The sequence below is a fragment of the Anolis sagrei genome, chromosome 2 (genome assembly GCF_037176765.1).
Source record: "Anolis sagrei isolate rAnoSag1 chromosome 2, rAnoSag1.mat, whole genome shotgun sequence".
Lineage (NCBI taxonomy): Eukaryota > Metazoa > Chordata > Lepidosauria > Squamata > Dactyloidae > Anolis > Anolis sagrei.
The window spans coordinates 245,325,539-245,348,861 of record NC_090022.1 but is presented as its reverse complement, the minus strand read 5'-3'; the positions used below and the strand labels follow the sequence as shown (position 1 = coordinate 245,348,861).

At 35.7% G+C, this 23,323-nt stretch overlaps 1 protein-coding gene across 3 annotated transcripts in view; it reads right to left on the bottom strand.

Annotated features, from left to right (window-relative positions):
* EPB41L4A (erythrocyte membrane protein band 4.1 like 4A) overlaps positions 1-23,323 on the bottom strand; it is a 103,375-nt gene that overhangs the window by 8,232 nt on the left and 71,820 nt on the right. For all 3 annotated transcript variants that reach the window (XM_060761894.2, XM_060761895.2, XM_060761896.2), the window contains 7 exons: positions 22,309-22,399; positions 18,958-19,041; positions 17,890-18,003; positions 17,272-17,349; positions 13,413-13,532; positions 6,461-6,508; positions 6,291-6,359 (listed from right to left, as the gene is read on the bottom strand). In XM_060761894.2, the coding sequence (XP_060617877.2) occupies positions 6,291-6,359; positions 6,461-6,508; positions 13,413-13,532; positions 17,272-17,349; positions 17,890-18,003; positions 18,958-19,041; positions 22,309-22,399 (604 nt within the window). The remainder of the gene's footprint in view (positions 1-6,290; positions 6,360-6,460; positions 6,509-13,412; positions 13,533-17,271; positions 17,350-17,889; positions 18,004-18,957; positions 19,042-22,308; positions 22,400-23,323) is intronic.

Genomic DNA, 23,323 nt, shown 5'->3' with positions numbered 1-23,323 from the left:
TTTATTTATTTATTTAGAGCATTTGTATCCCGTCCTTCTCATCTCCCGAAAGGGGACTTGGGGCGGCTTTCAATTGGCAGTCATTAGATGGTAACAAAGAAACAGTTAGAGCACAACAATTTACATAAACAGCAATAAAAATACATTTAAAAAGCAATAAAAGTACATTAAAAATATTGTCCCTTAAAATATTAACACAGCCAACTCTGAGTCTGCAAATCCAAATCATAGTCCAAAGTTCCAGTCCAAGGTCTCTTAATTGACAATTCACACGAGTCATTAAAGTTGTTGCTCAGCCAGCTTCCCGAATGATTGGTCCCAAAGCCAAGACCTGAGTTTCTTCCTGAAGAAGAGGAGAGAAGGTGTCGCCCTGATTTCACTGGGGAGTTCATTCTACAGACAGGGGGCCACCACCAAGAAGGCCCTGTCTCTCGTCCCCACCAGTTAAAGAGGGCATCATGTGCAGCTCCACAGAAGTAAAACAAAAGTGACTTCCACACAGCTAAATAAAATCCCACATTTTCTGCTTTAAACTGGGATATATGGAAGTGGATTCAGATAACCCAGTTCAAAGCAGATTTGAAAATCGTTGGATTTTCTGCCTTGATATTATGGGTTATATGGTTGTGTGGAGAGGCCCTGAGTCCACATTGCCATATATTTTAGTTCAAAGCAGATAATGTGGGATTTTATTCAGTTGTGTAAAAGAAGCCTAGGTTTCTTCCTGCTGTAAAAAGGGGCCTCTCCTGGGCCTAGGAGGAGCTAATACTGTAAATCATAAAAATGCTCCCTACTCTCTTCAAGGGAGATTAGAAGGAAATGTGTTTGCAATATTACAGGGTGCAGACCTCCAAGTTGCCCACCCTTGTACTACATGTTAGAATACAGAAATGACACAAACCATATTAGAAGGGTGTGGGGATTTGTGTGAAAAGTACAGCAAGGATCTGGGAAAGGAGTGTAGAATTGCCTTTTCTCAATCTGTTCCTACAATGATTTCTCTTAATATAAATAAAGCTCAGCTCTGTATTGGGATTTGCTATGTAAGGGTGAGTGATAGATGTATGTCAAGCAGCTGTGTATGAAGAATCCCTACAGTACGGTCTCTCACAATCCTGACCAAAACAATATGGAACTGAATGAATCACATTTATTTTTGTGTAGCTTCAGAGGTTTTCCAGGTCGAATACATATCTTCCTTCTTTCAGTCCCACGACTGTCTCAAGTGTGGTTTGTGGAGACGAGAGAGAGGGCCCTTCTCAGTGGTGCCCCCCCCCCAGCTCTGGAATATCCTCCCAAAAGAGATTAAATTAGCCCCCACCCTTCAATCCTTCCGTTCCAACCTGAAAACATGGCTTTTGACCTCGAGTAGACTGAATGGGCCCATATGAAGTTGACACTTGGCACTTTGTTAATTGACGGCAGCTAGTTTATCTACTGTTGTTTTCAAAATTATATTATTTTGATTTTATGCTATGTGTGTTGACAGGGGTTGTTGTTAAAATTTTATATGACTTGTTTTATACTTATGTACTATTTTTACCTGTTCTGTGTTATATATGCACCCTGGGGTGCCTTTATAAGCCGCCCCGAGTCCCTTCAGAGGAGATGGAAGCGGGATATAAATAAAGTTGATTATTATTATTATTATTATTATTATTATTATTAGAGTTCTGGCGTGGGCTAGCTCATGAGGTCACGAAGAGTCGGAAGCAACTGAACAAATGAACAACAACAAATTATTATTCCTTATTCAAGTTACAAAGTTTGTTTCCCTCTCAGGTCTTACATAATTCTCTCAAAAGAGGGATAGAAAAGAATTTCACCAAAATTAACATTTGCCAGAAAAATACCCTTTTCATATTAATATTCACTGTGAGAAGGACTGTGCCTTGCCTCATGTTTTGGATATGAACATTTACAATTTTGAGAGTTGAGATATACACTAGTACACTATAGTTAATGGGAAAAACATGATTCAAAATGAATAACAAATGTACTTATTAGGAAACACGAAGGGACAAGGGTTCACGTTGTTTCAAGCCACAAAAAAGCTTTTAAAGGGAAATGGAAATGATGTCCCATAAATTAAGAATTTCAACACTTAACACGAGAGGGTTGGGGACGGTAATTAAGAGAAGGCGGATTGAATCTTTACTGAAGAAGGACGCAGCGGACCTCATCTTCCTACAGGAAACACATCAAAATAGGCGGGGCTCAAACGAGCTAAAGTCGAGCTGGATAAGGAACTATGAAACATCTTTTGGGTCATCAAAGTCAAGAGGAGTAGCAATAATAATAGCAAAGAAATGTAATTTTGTCATAAACAAGGTATTGAAAGATGAAGAGGGAAGATATATAATAATGTATGGGGAAATAGGGGAGGAAAAATATGTATTAGTAAATGTATACGCACCAAATGTAAAACAGCAAGAATTTTATGAAAAAGTGTTAGAGCAAATAGAGAATTACCATCAACAAAATGTAATATTTGGAGGAGATTGTAATTGCTGTATGGATTTAAAGAAGGATAAAACTACGATAGCATCAAAAGCTAGAAATAATGAGACAACGGAATTAAGTAGAGTAATGAATAAATGGCAATTAAAGGATGTGTGGAGATTGGTAAAAGGGAATGAAAGTAGATATACATATTATTCATCGGTACATAAGGTATATACAAGAATTGATTATATTTTTGTCTCCAAAAATATGACAAGTAAAGTACTAAATGCTGATATAGGTATGATTAAGGTTTCGGATCATGCTTTGGTTTCAATTGAGATTGCGTTGAAATGTGATTATGACAAAATGAAAAGGTGGAGGTTAAATACAAGAATACTAAATCACAAAGAGATAGTAGATAAAGTGCAAGCAGAATGGCAAGAAATATGGGGCTTTAATGAAAAGGGGGTGACAAAGGGAGTTCTATGGGACACTATGAAAGCAGTGACCAGAGGGGGTTATGTATAAAAGAGACAATTAACTTAAAAAGAAGGCAAGAAGAAAGGAAAAGGAATTTAGAAAGAGAAATAGAAGAGATTGAAAAAGCATATGTAATAAAGATACACGAATTTATGCCAGGTTAAGAGCAAAAAAAGAGGAATTGGATAAAATGGAAATAGACGAAGTTCAAGAAAATTTAATTTACTTAAGGAGGGAATATTTTGAGTTTAGTGATAGGAATTCAAAGATGCTAGCCAAATCAACACAGAAAAAGAAAATGGAAGGAATGATAAATACGATAAAAGATAAAACAGGTAAATTATGTAGAGCTATGAAAGAAAAATTGAAAGTATATGAAGAATTTTATAAAGAACTATATCAAACCAAAGCTAGCCCCATAGAGGCAATTAGGAAATATGTGGAGGAAAACTGGGAAAGTAAGTTGGAGGAGAAAGATAAAGAGTTACTGGAACAACCTATTAAGAAAAAAGAAATAGAGGAAGTTATTAAGAAATTAAAAGTAGGGAAAGCTCCGGGCTTGGATGGTCTAGGTACAGAATATTATAAAAACTTTAGAGAAGTTTTAACCCCAAAATTATTAGAATTGTACAATGGAATAATGAAGGGAGATAAAATACCCGAATCATGGAGGAAATCATTAATAGTATTAATACCTAAACCTGATAAAGATTTAACAGACCCAGGGTCATATAGGCCCATATCATTAATTAATCAGGATGCAAAGATATTGTCCGCGATAATAGCCAATAGAATGAATAAATGTATGTATAAGTACATAAAAGAAGATCAGTGCGGGTTTATAAAAGGAAGACAAATGTCAAATTTGATAGGGAGAGCATTAAATAAAATTCATTGGGCTAAAGAGGGGAAAGAAAAAGCAGGGATATTATCATTAGATATTTTTAAAGCGTTCGATTGTGTGGAATGGGAGACATTAAGGGAAATATTGAATAAATTTGGAATGGGAAATAGAATAAAAGGAGTACTAAAACAATTTTACTCAAGGAACTCAGCAGTGGTAACTATAAATGACGGAGTGACAAACGAAATAAAAGTGACTAGAGGAACCAGACAAGGGTGCCCTTTGTCTCCGATACTATTTGCCATGGTGATAGAACTGTTTGCTAATAATATAAGGAATGATAAAAATTTAGAAGGGTTAGGAAAAAAGGAGAAACAGAAGGTGAGTTTATTCGCTGACGATACATTGTTATTTATAGAAAATATAATGGAGAAAATGGATAGAATAAAAGAACATTTGGAGATATTTGGGAAAGCAACAGGTTTACAAGTTAATTGGAACAAGTCAGAAATGATGCTACTTAATTATACAAGAAAAGAAGAAAAAGACTTTATAGAACAGAGCAAAAGGGGAATAAGAATTAAGAACAAACTAAAATACTTGGGAGTAATAATAACTAAGGATTTAAAAGAGATAGAGGAGGTAAATGTAGTAACATTAAGGAAAGAAGTCCAGAAAAAGTTAATAGAGTACGAAGGTATACGCTTATCCTGGTTTGGAAGAATAGCATTAGTAAAAATGAAAATACTTCCAAAAATAAATTTTATATTTAGGATGCTACCACTTCAAATTACAGAAGAAGAACTAACTAGATGGCAACAAATGATTAATAAGTACTGTAATGGAAGTAAAAGAAACAGACTAAATAAACAATTATGGTACAGATCGCAAAAGGAGGGTGGACTGGCGTTACCTAATATAAAAAAATATTATGAAGCAAGTAGATTAAGTTTGGTTATAGAAGGAATGGTCAAAAAAGAGGGAATAGATTGGCTTAGTAATGATTCAGGAAAAGTGGAAGATGAAACTTGGAATATATTTTTTAAACAGTTTACTAGAAAAGAAATGAGGGAAATTAGAAACCCAATGTTGAGCAATATACTGAAAGTATGGAATAAATATAAGGGGAGGTTAATAAAGGAGGGATCAATCATAACCCCAATAGTGATGGAAAAGAAGTTCCCAAATTTTTTTAAAAAAGTAATGGATAAAAAGGTAAGGGAAATAAACTTAGATAGGATAGGGGATTGGATGAAGGTGGAAATGAAGAGGGAAATGATGTTGGAAGAGTTTAAAGAAATAAAATTGTCATGGTTTCATTGTATACAATTAGAACAATGGTTAATAAACTGGAAAAAAAATTAATAGAAGTGGAAGCCAACTCAATCAATTCGAACAAATAATACAGAAGGGAAGGACTGTAGAAGAACACGAAAACTTGAGAGGTATAATTAGCAAAATTTATAAGATACTAATTGAAATGAAAGATGAAAAAACAAAAAAGTACACCCTTAAAGAGATTTGGGAGGAGGATTTAGGGATAAAAATAAGTGAAATAGAGTGGCAACAATTATGGGGACAAAGACATTTAAAAAATTTATCGATACGAGTTAAAGAAAACTATTACAAGTTAATATGGAAGTGGTACTTGACACCGGTAAGAATAGCATATATGAATAAAAATAACTCAACAAATTGTTGGAGAGGGTGTCAAGAACCAGGAACATATATACACATGTGGTGGCAATGTAAATATGTAAATAATTTTTGGGAGAAAGTATTTAGAGAAATAGAAACTATAATGAATATAGAATTAGATAAAAACCCTAGTATAGCCTTACTATCAATATATAAAGATAAGCAATTGAAAAAGGAGGATAAAGAAGCGATAACAAACTTACTAACTATAGCAAGACTGCTTATAGCAAGGAATTGGAAAAAAGAAATGAATATACAAATAGAGGAGTGGTATAAAGAAGCATGGAAAATAGCAATAAATGATAAATTGACATGTATATTAAAGGTTAAAAAAGGTATATGGAAACAAAGCGATTTTGATGCTGTATGGGGAAGATTTGTGGTAAATGGGTTAAAAAATAAGGAAGGAAAATTACCGTCACAAGAAGAAATGAAATTTTGGACAGATGAAATGTAAGAATGGTGGCTTGAGACGGGTGGAGGGGAGCACTGTGGTGAAAAAGGGGGGGGGGGGGGAAAGAGAAAAGGGGTGGAAATGTCAGAGCAAAACAACAAAACAACATGTTAAAGAGGTTGATGTACAAAATGTAATAGTATGTAACAAAATTTAAAAAAAAAAAGAAAAAAAAAAAGGAAACACGAAGTCTTACAGCCCAATACAATAAAAGGATGGAAAGAAAATACATGTGGGAGTTGAAAAAATATGCAATGAAATCAAACCTCAGAGAGTTTAAGAGTCCTGTTTCTGTTCCACTCCTCCTTATAGATTTTACTTTCAAGGAACAAAAATAGTACTTTTCTCAAAATGGAAAAAAAACCTTACTCTATTTTGGTATATGGAATCTCTCTTAATTGTTCCTCAGATAGACCAGATGGATCCACAAGTTCTTTTCTGGAGGATTAGAGATAAAAGAGGTTACACAACCACATGCATAAAAATACTGCTGTAATATTTATTCAAATGAAGCTGCTCATCTCCATAGAAATACTTACTGAATGTGTCTCCATAATTCTTCCTTTGCTTGCACATCTGGACTCCTCCTTTTAAAAAATGCAAACAAAAAGAGGGTATTCTTGTCATTACAATAATCTGGGTAAACACAGTGTGCTGGAAATGTGCCAACCATGAATACTGATGTATCTAGTTAACATTTCTGCAGGGGCACTGCTTCCAAATTTCATGACATGGAAATGTCATCTTGGACTAAGCAATTCTGAGCAGAATCACAATTTGCTTTCCCACAGCCTTCCAAAGCAGCACACATAAAAATTCACATAACATATCTACCTTACTCTCCTGATAAAAACATGGCAGTTCAACATTTCCCTTCCTGCCCCTGGCCACAGGAAAACTCATACTGTTGTGTGTATTTTTTTTAGTTCAGGGTGGGATGGGAGGGGACTATAGGTACAAACAGAGTTCACGTTGAATCACCTAATGAAGCAAGCGACACAAACAAATGCCACATATCCTTCTCCATAATACTATGCTCAGAGAACAATTACATGACATGAAAGACACATAATTCAATTTCCCTTCATATTTTCCCCCAAAGTTGTCAAGACCATAGATTTATACTGGTTTGTATTATTGTGATTTTCATCTTTCTTCCCTTCCCGCACCTCACCTCTTTCTCTTTGCTTATTTCTTTTTTCTCCTGAGTGGATTTACTGCCCTAAGGCAAAAAGCGGGTGCATTAGTTAACAGCTGAGGGAGGAGGGAGATTTAATAGTATCTTTCAGCCCTTAATGCTGAAGCGCTTTCTTCTTTCATTAAGCCCCATTCATGCAAAACAGCAGCTGTGAACTCTGCACTTTTCCTGAGGGACTGGCATCCTCTTCTCAATCTATAATAACCAAACACCGGGGGATGAAAAAGCAATCCATGCTTTTCAAGTAAGACTTGCATGAATGGCTTTGATAATGCTGATATCTCAGCTACCACAGCAAGGCCAAACCCTGAGGTGAGCACTTAGCTAGCTTTCTCAGCATATCTGTGATATTGCTAGAAATGAACAGACTAGTCCTTTCTGACAAACAAAACTAAAATTCATGGTGTACAGGCCTTTTTACTGCCAGCAACTTCAGTGACAGAGACTAGATTCAAAAGGCATTCTGTTTTGGAGGTTGGACTATTTGTCTGTGTTTGTTCTTACACTTTTAGTGATCTTGCTGTATTAATCCACACTGAGCAGACTGATCAGGATGACTGTTTATTTATTAATTTAGTTTATTACTATTACTCCACTTTATCAGAATAGAACAGAATAGAATAGCTTTACTGTCATCGTGCAATTGCAGAATGAAATTAAATGCTTTCCCCGGCACACATCACAAAACAATACCCCCATCCCTCCACACCCCAACCACCACCACACAGCCCCGAATGCCACATCAATGTGAAACCATGGACTTCAACATAGCCACAGCTCTAGGATAAAAGCCATCTCTCAGTCTGTTTGCCCTTATCTTTGTCACCCTGTACCATCTGCCAGATGGCAATTTGGCAGTATTTACACCCAGCCTTTTACCCAAAGCTAAGACTCCAAGAAACTTATGCATTCATATTCTACTCTTCCTTCAAGGAGGTCAATGCAACATGCATACTTCCTATGTTATCTTCTTGACAACTCTATGTGGCTAGTCAAGCACAGAATGAGAGTAACCGATCCATGAAAACTAATGCCTCAGAATCGAGGTCTTCTAATCCAAAGCCACTAAACTTCATTAGCTTTACATAATAATGGAGCCCCTGGCGGCACAGTGGTTGAAAGCACTGAGCTGCTGAACTTGCTGACTGAAAAACTGACAGTTTGAATCCAGGGAGTGGGGTGAGCTCCCGCTTTTAGCCCCAGCTTCTGCAAACCTAGCAGTTAGAAAACATGCAAATGTGAGTGATCAATAGGTACCATTTTGGTGGGAAGGTGTAGAGAAATGTTTATTATAAAGTGTTTAATTATAATGTGTTAATATCTGTATTTGTGTTTTACATTGGTTGCCTATGGCCTAGCTGTGAGAGACAGGTTGCCATGGAGACAAGGCAGAAGAGGAGGTGGGCGGAGCTTTAAGAGAAAAAGGTTTGAAAGTGACAGTTAAGTTTCAGTCAGGAGGAAGAGACCCTGAGAAGAGGAGCAGAGTCAGTTAGGGACTCTGAGAAATGAAGCAGTATAGACTCAGTTAGTTTAAGTGTTTGTGAATATTTCTTCAGCAAAGGAGCTGAAGGTGAAACCTTGTTAGATTGCTTGAGTAAAAAGAATCTAACAGAGGGGGTTTTAGGATCGCCAGTAGTGGAAGACTGGAGATCAGTGGTTTGATCCGGTATAGGACAAACAGTGAGAATATTCACAACAGGGAACACTGAAATAATAAAGCGCTTCACTGTAGAAGGAGTTTATAAGATTGTAACATCAAAAGCCTGAATGTATCTCAACCAAGCCATATTGTAACCATCAAGCATATGCCAAGTTCAACATCTTCATATTGCAACAATACGCTTTGTTTAACAATAAACTTGTTCTCTTTGTTATTTTAAAACTGCCTCATCTCCATTGATTTTACGTTCAGTGCATTCCACTCTACCAAAGTTACCTCACAACGCAAACAACTAAACAGAGACTTTAATACCAGCGTCTCTATACATATTGGTGGCAGTTTAATTTAGCAGTCTCGGAACTTCCTTACAATTATTGGTGGCATTAATACTTCTTCGCATATTATTGGTGGCATTTAGTGGGATTAACACTTCTTTACAAAGGTAATAGCGCTCCATGCAGTCATGCCGGCCACATGGCCTTGGAGGTGTTTATGGACAACGCCAGCTCTTCGGAAATGAGCACCACCCCCCAGAGTCAGACACAATTAGACTTAGTGTCAAGGGGAAATAATAATAATATTAAAATTAACCTTTACCTTTTACAATTGCATTATAAAAACCCCAATGCCAGTGTATAAAAGAGGATGTATACACACAAGGATGTGTGCTATGAGCTCCCTCCTTCCTAATTTGTGGCGCCACCCAGTTCCAAGGCCTCTTATGAATCAATAAAGCTCATACTTTTGATTTGGGGGGGGGGGGGAGAGAAATAGGAATCTGGAAGACCAAAATGCATTATTAGTGTCCTATATTCAACACTGATGCTCATAAGCTGAAAATTTTAGAACAGTGGAATTTTGTTAGCAACTGGATTGTGGCAGTGTTGTTTAATTTTTATCTGTTTTACTTCTCACCAATTTTTTAACCAGTCACATATGCCAATCACCTCTTTTATTAAAATTTATGCTTGCATTTGCACTCCTATAAATAATTCACACGAATTCGTGATTTGCAGCTAAACAACATTTTGAACTTTCAACTTGCTATGGAATTTTTATGGCTATTCATAATTTTGAAAAGCCCTTTGGCCACACAGATGTTTGACTCAACCTCTTAGAAATTAATCCTGCAACTTTAGGAAATACAGCTTTTATGTTCACTGTTTCCATAAGAAAGCAAACTTTTATTCTGCTTTCTTACCCAATGCAAACCCAAAATACGTCTCTCCCCACCTCCTCCATACACACATACACACTTGAGATCAGTTATCCACCGTTCACTAAAGTAACTAGCTATTTCAAGCATGAAGACAAAATATTTTTCTGTTTTAAAAACGAATCTAAAAAATCTTTCACTATTTGAGAATGATATTAACAGCCAGGTACAAGCAACAAAGAACTCTCTGCAATGTCAGACGTAACTGCAATGACAGAACCGTTGCAGTTACGTTTTACAATGTTGTAGTTGTAGTTTTTTCTGACAATGTCATCCATCCAATAAAGCTTACTAAAGAGTTTCTCAGGCATTTCAGACTGTGATGCTAGGAAATGACATCCCCAGTCACAGGGGACACAGAAAATAGCTAGCGGGAGAAGCTCCTTCAGGTCTTTTTACAACTGCTTGATTCAACATACTCGTGACTGAGAGTACTACATATGTCATTTTCTGTCAATCGAGCCACAATACCCTGAAGACCTCCAGGTGAAACACTGCAAGGCTGAAAATGTACATTTTGAGGGTCACATTTGGTCATTAACAACCATAAATAAAGCGTCTCAGTAGTCCCAAAATTGTAAGCCCAGCTTGCAGCCTCATAACTACTGAACAGGATGCCAGCCATTATGGTTATGTTAGTCACTCTACCAACACATAGTAAAGGCTTCTATATATAGATGTGATGTAGCAAACCACCCAAGCTGTTTACTGAGCAAAGCTCTCAAGAAGGATGTAAGGAAAAACTATGGTTCTACTGTTCTGACTGATTTGTTCAAATACACACCAAGTTCTCTGGATTAAGGTCAATATGTGTCTACTGCATTTTATTCCATTTTAAAGCAAAGAAAGATCAGGAAAACATCATTTTATGACAATTAAAAGATCACAAAGCAACCGTATGTACTCAAAGGTAAGCCAAGTTATTCAGCTCTTTTCTGGGCAGAAAAAGCCTCCCTCTGCTTATAATATGGTCAAGCCAGACAGCAGAGCCTGGAAATCATTGCTTGTAATATATTATTTATTTCTCTCTACTATTCCATTCCCTTATCTATGTTTTCTTTTCCAAATCCTCCCTCAGTCGCTTGAGAGGGAGAGAAGCTCTTGCAAGTCAGGAATATTTCTTAATCTTATAAAAGCATTTTCCCCTGGAATATTTGTTAATTTCTCCTACAGATATATAGGCATTTGCCCCTGCAAACCTCTGCAATCCCTATGTACCTATATATTATTTGTATATATCTATATACATTAATTTTATATATGAATTTTCCCCTCAAATGTTTGCAGGTATTTGCAAATCCTATATACATATAAATATCTAGATATTTCCATGTATCTGTATTTCTTTATATATGTATACATTATTTTATATATGAATTTTCCCATCCCACACATGTTTGCAAGTCTCTGCAAATCCTATCTAGATATAATTATCTATATATAGAGAAATATCTAGATAGGTAGATAGATAGATAGATGAATATAGATATATAGTGCTTACAAATATTGTGGGGGGGAAATGAACACATAAATATATATAGTCATGTCTAGATAGATATGAATATATCTATTTAAGGGCTTGCCAATATTTCAGGATTGCACTCTCTCACACAAACACACATATATAGAGAGATATAGAGAGATGTCTATATAGATATAAACATAGATATATAGGGCTTACAAATATTGCAGGAGGGAAATATAGAGAAAGGATTTGCAAATGTTTCAGGAGGAAATGCATATGTGAAATTAATACATATAATTATGGATCTAATATCTAGTTCTGCATTGTTTATATAGACATTGAATGTTTGCCTATTACTATGTTGGAAGCCAGTCTGAGTCCCATGGGGAGATAGATAGGGTGGGATGCAAATGAAATTATTATTATTATTATTGTTATTATTATTATTGTTGTTGTTGTTGATGCCATATTGTTTTGTTGACCCTACTTTTCAACTTACACAGCTAATTTACTGGGTTTTTTTAAAAAAAAATAAATACAGTAAATATTCAAAAACATTTAACCTACGGATACCTCAATTAATGTAATTTAATGGTATCTGTTTTTATTTTGAAATATACCAATAGCTGCTGCATTTCCCATCCTCGGCTTATTCTTGAGTCAAAATATATATAGTTTTTTCAGGTTTTTGTAGTAAAATTAGGTGCCACGGCTTATATTCGGATCGGCTTATACTTGAGTATATACGGTATGTAACCTTTGAAGCTCCCTAGATCTTCTCATCAGGGAAGATGTAACAAAAAGCAGGCTGTGATGGGGAAAGAAGGAAAATAAGGTGTAAGAAGAAGGCCAATTACCTGGCTGTTCGAAGTTAATTTACAATATTCGGATTATCCACAAGAGGGAGTCTAATTTAAAATGCACAGTGGGATTAAGCTTTTACTCTAGTTTTACTCTAAATTTATTGGAATTACCACCTTAAATTGAAGGATTTGCTTTTGATTATGTAAAACACTGTAGTCCTCAAATACAAATGCATGGCATTCTCCGGCTTATTCTTTGTATTCAGAACTTCAATGGAACAAAAGCTACACATTTTCTTCATGCATATAAGAATGCACTGGCATGCTATGAATATATTTGCACGTCTATCACTTTCAACATCAAATTATAGCCCTCTAACATCAGGGACTGAATCGAATGTTAATCCCAACAGGAGAAGAAGTCAACAAATGTGGTAGTGCTTTGATTTAAATAGTATAAAAATCAGCTTAAAGTTCTTAAACAATTTTTCACATTTTCCAACTGCAATTATTTCATCAACAGAAAAGGGCCAAAATTGTATCAATCCATTTTTTGTTTCAATCTTGAGACTAAATTAGCAGATAGGGAATAGATAGCAATCTATTTGCGATATTGTATACAGCAAACTCCTCACTTTCACAGAGGAGCACGATCCTCCCTGCTGAATACTGAAAATGACTTTAAAGAATGGTGGGAATTGGTGAATTTAGTAACTAGCATATCTGTACACGAAGCACTTTAGTAGAGTCAAGATCACCCTCACCACACACTACACTTATATTTTAATCCCATATCCCTCCGACACTTCAGCACTTTTAATCCTGTACCCTACTCCGGCCGGCTCAGTTTTTAATAATGTCCTGTTGTATTGCTACTGCTATTGTTTTCTGCTTTAACTGTTTTATTTGCTATGTATTGTATTGTTGTATTGTGTTGGGCTCCGGCCTGTTGTAAGCCGCATCGAATCCCTTGGGAGATGCTAGCAGGGTACAAATAAAGTTATAATAATAATAATAATAATAATAATAATAATACGCTTCTCTTCACAATGATATTCATAATTTTCAAAGATGCTTAAAACAGGAACTATAAGAACATCATTTAAACATAATTTCACATTTTATAAACATTTAGCAAAAGTAACATACGATCGAGATCTATGCTTTGAGCGCCGGTGATTGGGATCTGTCTGGCTTTTCTCCTTTTGCCGCCTCTGTACTGCTTCCCACTGAGGAGCTGAATCAACCATGTCATTTTCTTGCCGTAATCTGTGGAAATAGTAACATGCTAATATTAATATCCAAGGGATCAACATTTTAATAAATCTTCACTATTTTCTGAGAAAGCACATTACATTTCACTTCTATATAACACTTATAAAGTATTATCCAGTCTTCCCACATACTCATGAAAGCTGGAAGGGAAAGTGAGAAACATTTTCAAGCATAATCCATCTCAGTTTATGTGCCTACATCCCACTGATTTTAGCAGAAGACATTTAAGCAGAGATTTTTTTTAAAGCTACTTTGTATATGTGTGTGTTGAGATTGTTCTGACATCTAGTCTGTTATTCATCAGCATCCACTTCTCAATCAATCAATCAAAACTTTATTTCTACCCTGCCACCATCTCCCCAATGGGGACTCGGAGCGGCTTACATGGGGCCAAGCCCGGACAACATAATATAGCAATAAAATCAATAAAGCAATAAAATCAAAGCATATAAAACAAACAACAGCAACATTATCAAAATGACATTAAAACATAAAATACAATAAACATTCCAATAAACACAAACACGGTAGTGATGACAATGGGCAGGCCACATACTTCGGATAAAAACAGTTAACTTGTGTGAGTCTGCTGCCGAAACTTGTTTCTGTTTGCGCTGAGAGATAATATTTCCCTCTTCTCTGCCAAGTCCTCTGCACAACCTGTTCCAGCAGACTGGGCAATGGAGCAGGTCTGAGGGCATAATGCAGGCTGAGATACAAATACAATCTGCCCCATAGATTTTTAGGTCCTCTGGGGGACCTTTACAACTGTCAGCCAGAGGACCTTCTTTTCATTGTCCTAAAACTGCAGAAAGACCTACCAGAAGAGCTCCAACACTAAATGAGCTGTCAAAACTTAAAATAGAATGAAAGGCTTTATATCTTCTTACAGATCTAAACATTCAGCTTTAAACTATACAATTTAAATTACCATGTGATTGGTAAAAATGATTTTAGTATGGTTTAACGTTATGCCTTTGTTTTTAAAACATGTGTTTTTAATGGCTTTTTTTTTTGTTTTTATCTATGTATTTTAACTATATTGTACCCAACCTCTAACCTTGAGGAGAGTCAGGTAAGATGATGATATTATTACTGTTGTTGTTGTTGTTGTTGTTGTTGTTGTATTGTCAAAGGCTTTCACAGCCAGAATAAATGGGGTGTTGTGTGGTTAAAGGGAATAAAGGGAGATGTTGACACTATGTTCGTCTGATAGAAATAATAATAATAATAATAATAATAATAATAATAATAATAATAATAGGGTGTTTTGCGGTTTCTGGGTTGCATGGCCATGTTCTAACAACATTTTCTCCTGACATTTTGCCTGATTTGTGGTTGGCATCTTCAGAGATCTGAAGGTCCTCTGAAGATGCCAGCCAGAGATGCAGGTGAAACATCAGGAGAAAATGTTGCTAGAGCACAGCCATACAGCCCAGAAAACATAAAACACTCTATTATTATTATTATTATTATTATTATTATTATTATCAGACTAACATAGTGTTAGCGCTCATGATAGCCCTGTTCTCCAGCGTCTCACATTTAACAATCTAATAATTAACTCTTCTGAGAACAACATTTTGCTGCAGTGAGAGATCATCCCACATTATTTAGTCAAAATCTTAATGACATGACAGCAGAATGCACAACAGGTTAAAAAAGAGGTCAAACATATATTGCATAAACAATGTTGGGTTTAGTATGTAAATAAGGATTACCATCAGAAAAGATCTGAATCACTAGTCAATAAACCTGTAAAACTATTTTTTGGTCTAGATATGGCTTAGTGCCATGGAACACAATATAAATCCAGCAATATATTTTAAAATACAAACCAATTAGTTAAAAACCAATTTTTGATATAATCATTATGGAGATATTGGTTAGCTGAGTTTGAGTTCATAATTCCTTATACTTATTTGACAGACAGTAAAGAAATGATATGCTCTTGATACCGTTTCTTAATTTATAGCTTCATAAAGGGATGGACTGGTTCATTTCTGTTATGGTGATGGCTTGAAATACCAAGCACTCTTCCCAGTAATAACAGATGAACAGAATAATTGAATTGTTAAAAGGAAATGGTAATCTAGTCCATTTTCCCACACCAATCTTCATATCCAAAGATTTGTCACAAATCACCCTACACTATACAGATCACAATGTGGAATAAGCAGAATGGTGTTTACAGAGCAAACAGAGACATTACTCAAAGAAGACATACTGAGGACTAATGTCAAAATGCTGCAAGTTCTCTAAGCAGTTTGATTTGGGGGAAAATTCCTTTCTAATCCATACAAATCTGTCAGTCATGGCTTTAGTAGAATGAATTTTCTAAGCAGTATTAGGAATGTTTTCTCAGATGAATTTATCTTTCATGACTGACAGTCTTCCTAATGATTCTATCAGGTAGAAAACATTAGAAATAAAAAAATAGTCGAAGACCATATTGGCCTGAATTACCTGCATATAGGTACATATGAATCCCTCAAGCTATATTCAAGCTATGCAACTTGTTATCCCTGGAAACATGTTGCAGATTTGTGTACAATAGATAATGTTTTTCAAAATAGATTTTTGTAAAATCAGTCTCATGATTTAAGCTTTCTTCCCCATTATTGTATTTATGAAATATTTGCCTTTAACGTAAGGATTCAAAATAGTGGGGTTTTAGTATTTGGTACTATAGAATTGATGCAATTAGACATCAGTATAACAGCCATGACTCAATGCTATGGAATTTGTAGTTTGGTGAGGCACTCACACTCTGCCTGAGAAAGCTAAAAACATTGTAAAACTACAATTGCCGTGATTCCATAGCATTGAGCTATAGCAGTTTAAGTGGTGTCAAGTTGCATTAATTCTACAGTCAGGTGCACCTTAAAGACTTTGGGAGATTGTCCAATTCTGGGTACTGCAATTGAAAGGAGATGTTGACAAGCTGGAACGTGTCCAGAGGAGGGCAGCTAAAATGATCAAGAGTCTGCAGCTTAAAGAGATGGGCATGTTTAGCCTGCAGAAGAGAAGGCTGAGAAGAGACATGATGAGGGCCATGTATAAATATGTGAGTGGAAGTCAGGGGGAGCAAGCTTGTTTTCTGCTGCCCTGGAGACTAGGACGCGGCTTCAAATTACAGGAAAGGAGATTCCACCTGAACATTAGGAAGAACTTTCTAACGGCGAAAGCGGTTCAGCAGTGGAACTCTCTGCCCCAGAGTGTGGTTGAGGCTCCTTCTTTGGAGGCTTTTAAACAGAGGCTGGATGGCCATTTGTCGGCGGTGCTTTGAATGCGATTTTCCTGCTTCTTGGCAGGGGGTTGGACTGGATGGCCCATGAGGTCTCTTCCAACTCAATGATTCTATGATTCTATGAGACCGTGCTTCCAATTCCTGCTCAGCCATGGAAACCCACCAGGTGATATTGGGCAAATCATATTTTCAGGGTATTAGAAAAAAGACAAAATGGTAACCATCTTTGCTGAATAGAGAAAGCTATGCTAATCTGAGATGAACAGCAGCAGCAGCATAAGGAAAAACATATGATTTTTGCCCTGAAATAAGCAAAAGAATAATTGAGAGAAAATCAATTTTTACACATAATATTAAAAAGACTGCTAATTATTATAATCCAAAGAGTAAGTCAAAAATAATCTATACAATCAGATTTCCGCTTAAATGCTGTATGTTGCAAATTAAACTATACATTCAGTTCTCACAGAATTTGTCAGTCACCTATGTCTTTTCTTCCGATGTTCTCTGTTAGAGTTTTCTGACTCACTACCGCTGCTGGTGTTACAACGGGATCGAGATCTAAAACAGAAGAAGTAAAACTATATTGGCAAAAAATGAACATGTTTAACCAATAATGAAAACACAAAAATGATGGTAAAGTTTTAGCATATAAAAACCAATTTATCATCATTTCAGTCCCAATGCAATGAATACTGTGTTAATCTGATGCTAATATCATTTCATAGATAAGCATGCAAGTGCAACAGGATTCCATTTTCACTCCTTCTAATAGTGAACACAAAAATCCTAAGTGACCACAGCTATAAACCAATAGTGGGAACATTAAGAATCAAGCAGAAAGTATTAACATGCTTGAGAGTACACTGAGGTCTGTAGAAGAACAAAACATCTTGTGGAAAAGAAGAAAACAAAAAATAGCCCAAGATTTTCAATCAGTTGTGCAGCCACAAAATAATGAGTGTCAATTGCAGAAAATAAGAAAAACTGAGGAGAGAATGAATGACCTGCAGGCTGGCAAAAACCTTGAGCTGGAAAGTAAGGAAATAACACTGTAACACGGTCTTGCATGTATGGTATAATTAACATCTATTTTTTCACCTTCTTCTAAATGGCTGCCCAGGATCATTTTCACTTCCTCCTGAAGGATGTCTTCGTCGTGAATAAGGAAACTTTGGTGATCTGTTGCGATCACTGGGAGAATTATAAAGTCCACTAGGGTCAAAGAAAAGTAAAAGTAAACCACTGAAACATATTCCCAGCACATGTTGGAAAGGTCATATCTTTTTTAAAAAAAGAAGGCCTATTAATTGGTTAGCAGAAAAACCTACAATTCTCTATATGGCGTGGGATGCCATTTAAAAGATGGCACCATTTGGTCCACCTGAGACTGAAGATAGTATCACTTTTAGGAAGCCAATACTTTTTCAGGCAATCACACAAAAATCTTCAGAAAACATAGTTATAGGGTATTTAAGGATATTTCTATTGTTGTCACCACTAGAAGAATTTAGAGAGCAGAATACCAAAAATAAATCCAATATTCCCTGAACAGGTGAATGCTTGAAACAATATTCTGTATTTAGGCTTTCACAACATTAGCAAAACAAATAACATACATATATTGTCATTTACACCTTTTTTATAATCACAGAAAGAGGAGATTAACAAACAAAACTTAAAACATATATTTCAATAGTTGCTAATCATATCTACATACGCACACATAAATACACACACACAAACATATGTATAAAATCAGTGATTATTTATTTATTTATTTTATTTATTTATTTATGATATTTACTATATTTATACCCCACCCTTCTCACCCCAAAGGGTGAATTGAATTCATTTTGGATTCAGGACTAATCTAGAAGTGTTGTTTGTTTGCTTTTAACTCATTCTCATATTAATGTATGCATTTGTGTGTGTGAATCAATCACAATTCAAAGGATGAACATGGGCCATTGTCTAGATTTCCAATTAACTTTTATTTTGATCACTGTAATTCTTATACTTCATTTGTCCATGCCCTCCATGCAGTTGCTCATAGATTAAATGAAAGGAACACATTTTACCCTACGCACACACACATTCCATATTTGGAAATACAACAGACTTCAGGGGAGACACATCATGTTTTCATGTCAACACACTGATGTTTACCTCTGTGGGCAATTTTCTTCCCATGGTGCACTGGTTTTGCTTCTTTGGGTTTCTGGACTACTTTCATTTCTTGTCTTTTTAAAACTAATGAAACATGAAAAAATAAAAAGACCCCTTTAAAAAAAAGAGAGAACATAACAATATTTTCACACCCTGCTCTCTGCAAATTCTTTCTAAGGAATTTGCTTAAAAATATGTTATTTGCAATTTCTTTGTACTGTGAAAGAAACAATCGGGCAAGACAACACACAGTATTTACCCTCTTAATACATATCTTGTCCATCCTATATATATTTTGAAACACCATTGAGCCTCCCTCTGTCATGAGTTTAGAAATGGGGTCTCCAGATCTACGCCTGACATCCCTTGGGTGAGCCATTCAAGATAGCAAAATGAATGCTGATACAGCTTTCTGTTCACATAGGTATTGTCAATATTCTTCAAAAAATCAGGTCATCTTTAATTACTCCCCACAGACCTGGTTGTAAAGGTTTCTTTGAAAGGATAACAATTAGATTCCATTGCAATAGTTTCATTTATGTGCCTGTCCAAGAACTCCAACATACTTGCCTAATCCACACTCTGTTTGTAACAGAAGCCACCAACTCTGACTCAGTGGAAAAGAGATGGTAGAACAAAAGATAAATAATACAATCCAGTTTTCAAACCATCTTGCTTTCCCTGTCCTTCCACTAACTCAATTTATCATTACAATCAGCATTCCATCTCCACAGATTCCAACATCCATGACATTAAAATATTGCCAAAAAGTCTAAAAAAACAAAAACAAACAAAGCAAGCATGAAATTTTGCAGATGTAAGCCCACTCCTTCAGATGCAGTACAGATTGAACATGTCACCTTATTGCTAAACTAAATTAGGCAAAAAGTCTGTGAACTCCCTTTCTAACATGGATATGCATTTAACATGTAAGAAAATTATGTGCATGTATGTATCTATCTGCCCATGCCCAATATAGCTTTAAAATAGAGGGGGAACTAAGCCAGAATGGTGATTTGTATGTATTAGATTCCTAAGCTTTTTTATCATTTGTGGCTGACAGCTTGATACGCATTTCGCAGTCATAGTGCTCTGTCAGAACAGTTCTCCAAATACTAGGATTATCTCCTGGATGCTTGAGAAGGGGATAAAATGTCTCAGGTTATCTGAAAAAAAATGGAATTTGAATTTCAAAGGCAGTTTGATTTCCTTTATTTTATTACATAGTGATAAATGACTTGATATATTTGCAGCAATTAATAACCTTTGGTAATCAAGGTCAAAACGGTTTGCTGGGAGTCACCACTGAAAACAGACGTAAGCCAGCTATAGCATTTCTAGATCTTGCTGCACAACAATTCCCATAATTCCTCACAATCTGCTAAACAGGTAAGGGCTGATAGAGAATCTTCTTCCTCTGAACAAGAAGTCCATGAATTGTTTATTTCCTGTTTAGTAATACTTGGTTTTGAACCTGACATATTTCTCAGACTGGTTACAGCTTTGCTCTCATCTCTGTACGTCTTTATCATGTTACACAGCTCACTACTATTCAGAATATGTCATTTCTTTCTGTGACAACTCTCCATTCTTATCCAGGTATCACTTGGATTTAACTTCTCCAAGGAAACACTTAATAACAATAACAATAATGTGTTGTCAAAGTTCTTTTATGACCGGAATCACTGGGTTGCTGTGAGTTTTCCAGGCTGTACGGCCATGTTCCAGAAGTATTCTCTCCTGAGGTTTCGCCCACATCTATAGCAGGCATCCTCACGTGTGAGGTCTGTTGGAAATTAGGCAAGTGAGGTTTATGTATCTGTGGAATGTCCAGGGTGGGAGAAAGAACTCTTGTCTGCTTGAAGCAAGTATGAATGTTGCAATTGGCCACCTTGATTTGCATTTAATGACCTTGTAGCTTCAAAGCCTGGTTGGTTGCTGCCTGGGGGAATCATTTGTTGGGAGGTGTTAGATGGCCCTAATTGATTCTTGTCTGGAATTTCCCTGTTTTTTGAGTGTTGTCCTGATTTTAGAGCTTTTTAAAACACTGGTAGCCAGATTTTGTTCGTTTTCATGGTTTTCTCCTTTCTGTTGAAATTGTCCACATGCTTGTGGATTTAAATGGCTTCTCTGTGTAGTCTGACATGGTAGTTGTTAAGAGTGCTCCAGCATTTCTATGTTCTCAAATAATATGCTGTGTTCAGGTTGGTTCACCAGGTGTTCTATGTTTTATGTTTTTCCATGTTTTAATGGTTTTAATCTATTGTTATATGCTATTTTTGTTATCTGGTGTATTTTATATTTTTGAGGCATTGAATTTTGCCATTTACTTTGTTGTGAATCACTTTGAGTCCCCCAAGGGATTTAGAAAAGTGGTATATAAATGAAATAAATAATCAATAAATCATTATAAACGGGGGATCAGGTCTCAGGTTCGACCAACAGAATGCACAATCAGTCTCTCACTAAATACAGCACTTTATCTATCTACCTCACCCATGGGTTTTACAATTTTCACTCCTTGCACTTGGTCCAGTTCACCTTCATTAAAATTTTTGTACTGTTTTTTATACTCTGTTTTATTATGTTATTGTTATTATTTTATTGTATTATTATGTTATTGTATAAGCATTTTTACTTGATGTTGTTGTATGTCTTATATGTATTTTATTTTGCTAAACTGTAATTGCTTGGGCTTGGCCCCATGTTAGCTGCCCAGAGTTCCTTTGGGGAGATGGAGGCTGGGTACAAATAAAATTGTTGCTGTTGTTGTTATTTTTAGATCCCCAAAACTGTATGTGTTCTTTATTTGAGATATTAACAAGAAATTTGACAAAACATTCTAATGGTCAACTAATTTCCCCATTCATTTGCAAATGTTCCCAAAAGAGATTCTTGAGAAATTTTACTCCACACAAAAACATATATTCTTTCCTGCATTTCTACTTCTGATACTTCCTTCTTTCATGGTACATATGCTTGAATCTGTTTTCTTTCCATCCATTAGAGTAATTTAAGAATCCCATTTGGAGGATTATTTGATAGATATACATTATAGATAAAGCATGTCATCAGAGATCTGGCATGACAACACAGAAATGAGGATAAATGTTGTTCTTCAATTCTTTTTCCTTTGGGGATCAATTTTCATTATACAGATGTCCAACATACTTCTGACACTTGGACAACGACCTTCCTGCACAAACTAATGGTTTGTGCTGGAATTAACTCCACAGATAAACATAGATCTTTCAAGCCCAGTAAGTACAATGGTCAAGATTAAATCTCTAGTTCCTTCTAGCTTTAAGTATGTCAGTAATTCTAATCTTCTACCATTTCTTCAACCATTACCTTTTTATTGGTGAAGGAGCAATAATTTTGGTAGTTCCTCCATTTTCCCCAATATCTTTGTGTGTCACAACCTGGTTTGTACAATGGGATTCTGACAAAAAAAACCACAAAGTTATTTTAGTACATTTCAATAGATTTTTTCTAGATTTTCATTTTAACAGATCTTTAATATATGAACATGGATTTGTTGCAATTTGTTATGCAAAAATCAAAACCAGCCAAAATTCTCTAAAAATACAAAAATGTAAGGAAACATTAATGTTTTTCCACCAGTCCCATTCAATGTGGCATAATGATTCAATGCAAAGGAGGAATATATAATGTTCTTATGCATCATAAACTTTTTCACAAATGTTTATCAGACTAAAATGGAAGCAGAGGCAAACACCCCTCTGAACAAATTTTGCCAAAACCCTGTGAAAAGTGTATTTGAGGGTAATGACTTGAAGGCTCACAAGAACAAACAATAAATTTTTTCCCAGACACATTACTCCAATAAACTACAAAGGTTTGTCTTCCATAAGGAGGAAGCAGTGTCTATAGATTAAATCTTATTTTGACTCTTCTGCAAAATAATTTATTTAACTATTTAACAAGAAGCTTAGAAAAGCCATCAACATCATAGCTGGAGGAAAGTGACTACAGAAAAAAAACAACCTACTTAGAAACCTAAGCCAGGATAATGATCACTGAAGAGGGAAAAGATTTTGAAGTAGACGTGAAAAGGCTTTGAAGATCCCATTGTAGGCACTACGCATAATAAAAATAGGTGAATAATCATGTCAATTGCTCCTTAAAACAGCATGTGGCAATATTTTGGAGGCAGTTACTGCACTGTAGGATGCCCCTTGAAACAGTTGGTACCACAACAATATGTTGAAATCTACTTCTGCAGAGCTGCTATTATAAACATACCCTTCTATGCAAAAGGAGAATCTCCTTAAGAGTCCATTGGAACCATTAAGACATGAGACTTCTTCTGCAAAATCTTTTTAAAATATGCAGGATGTATTTT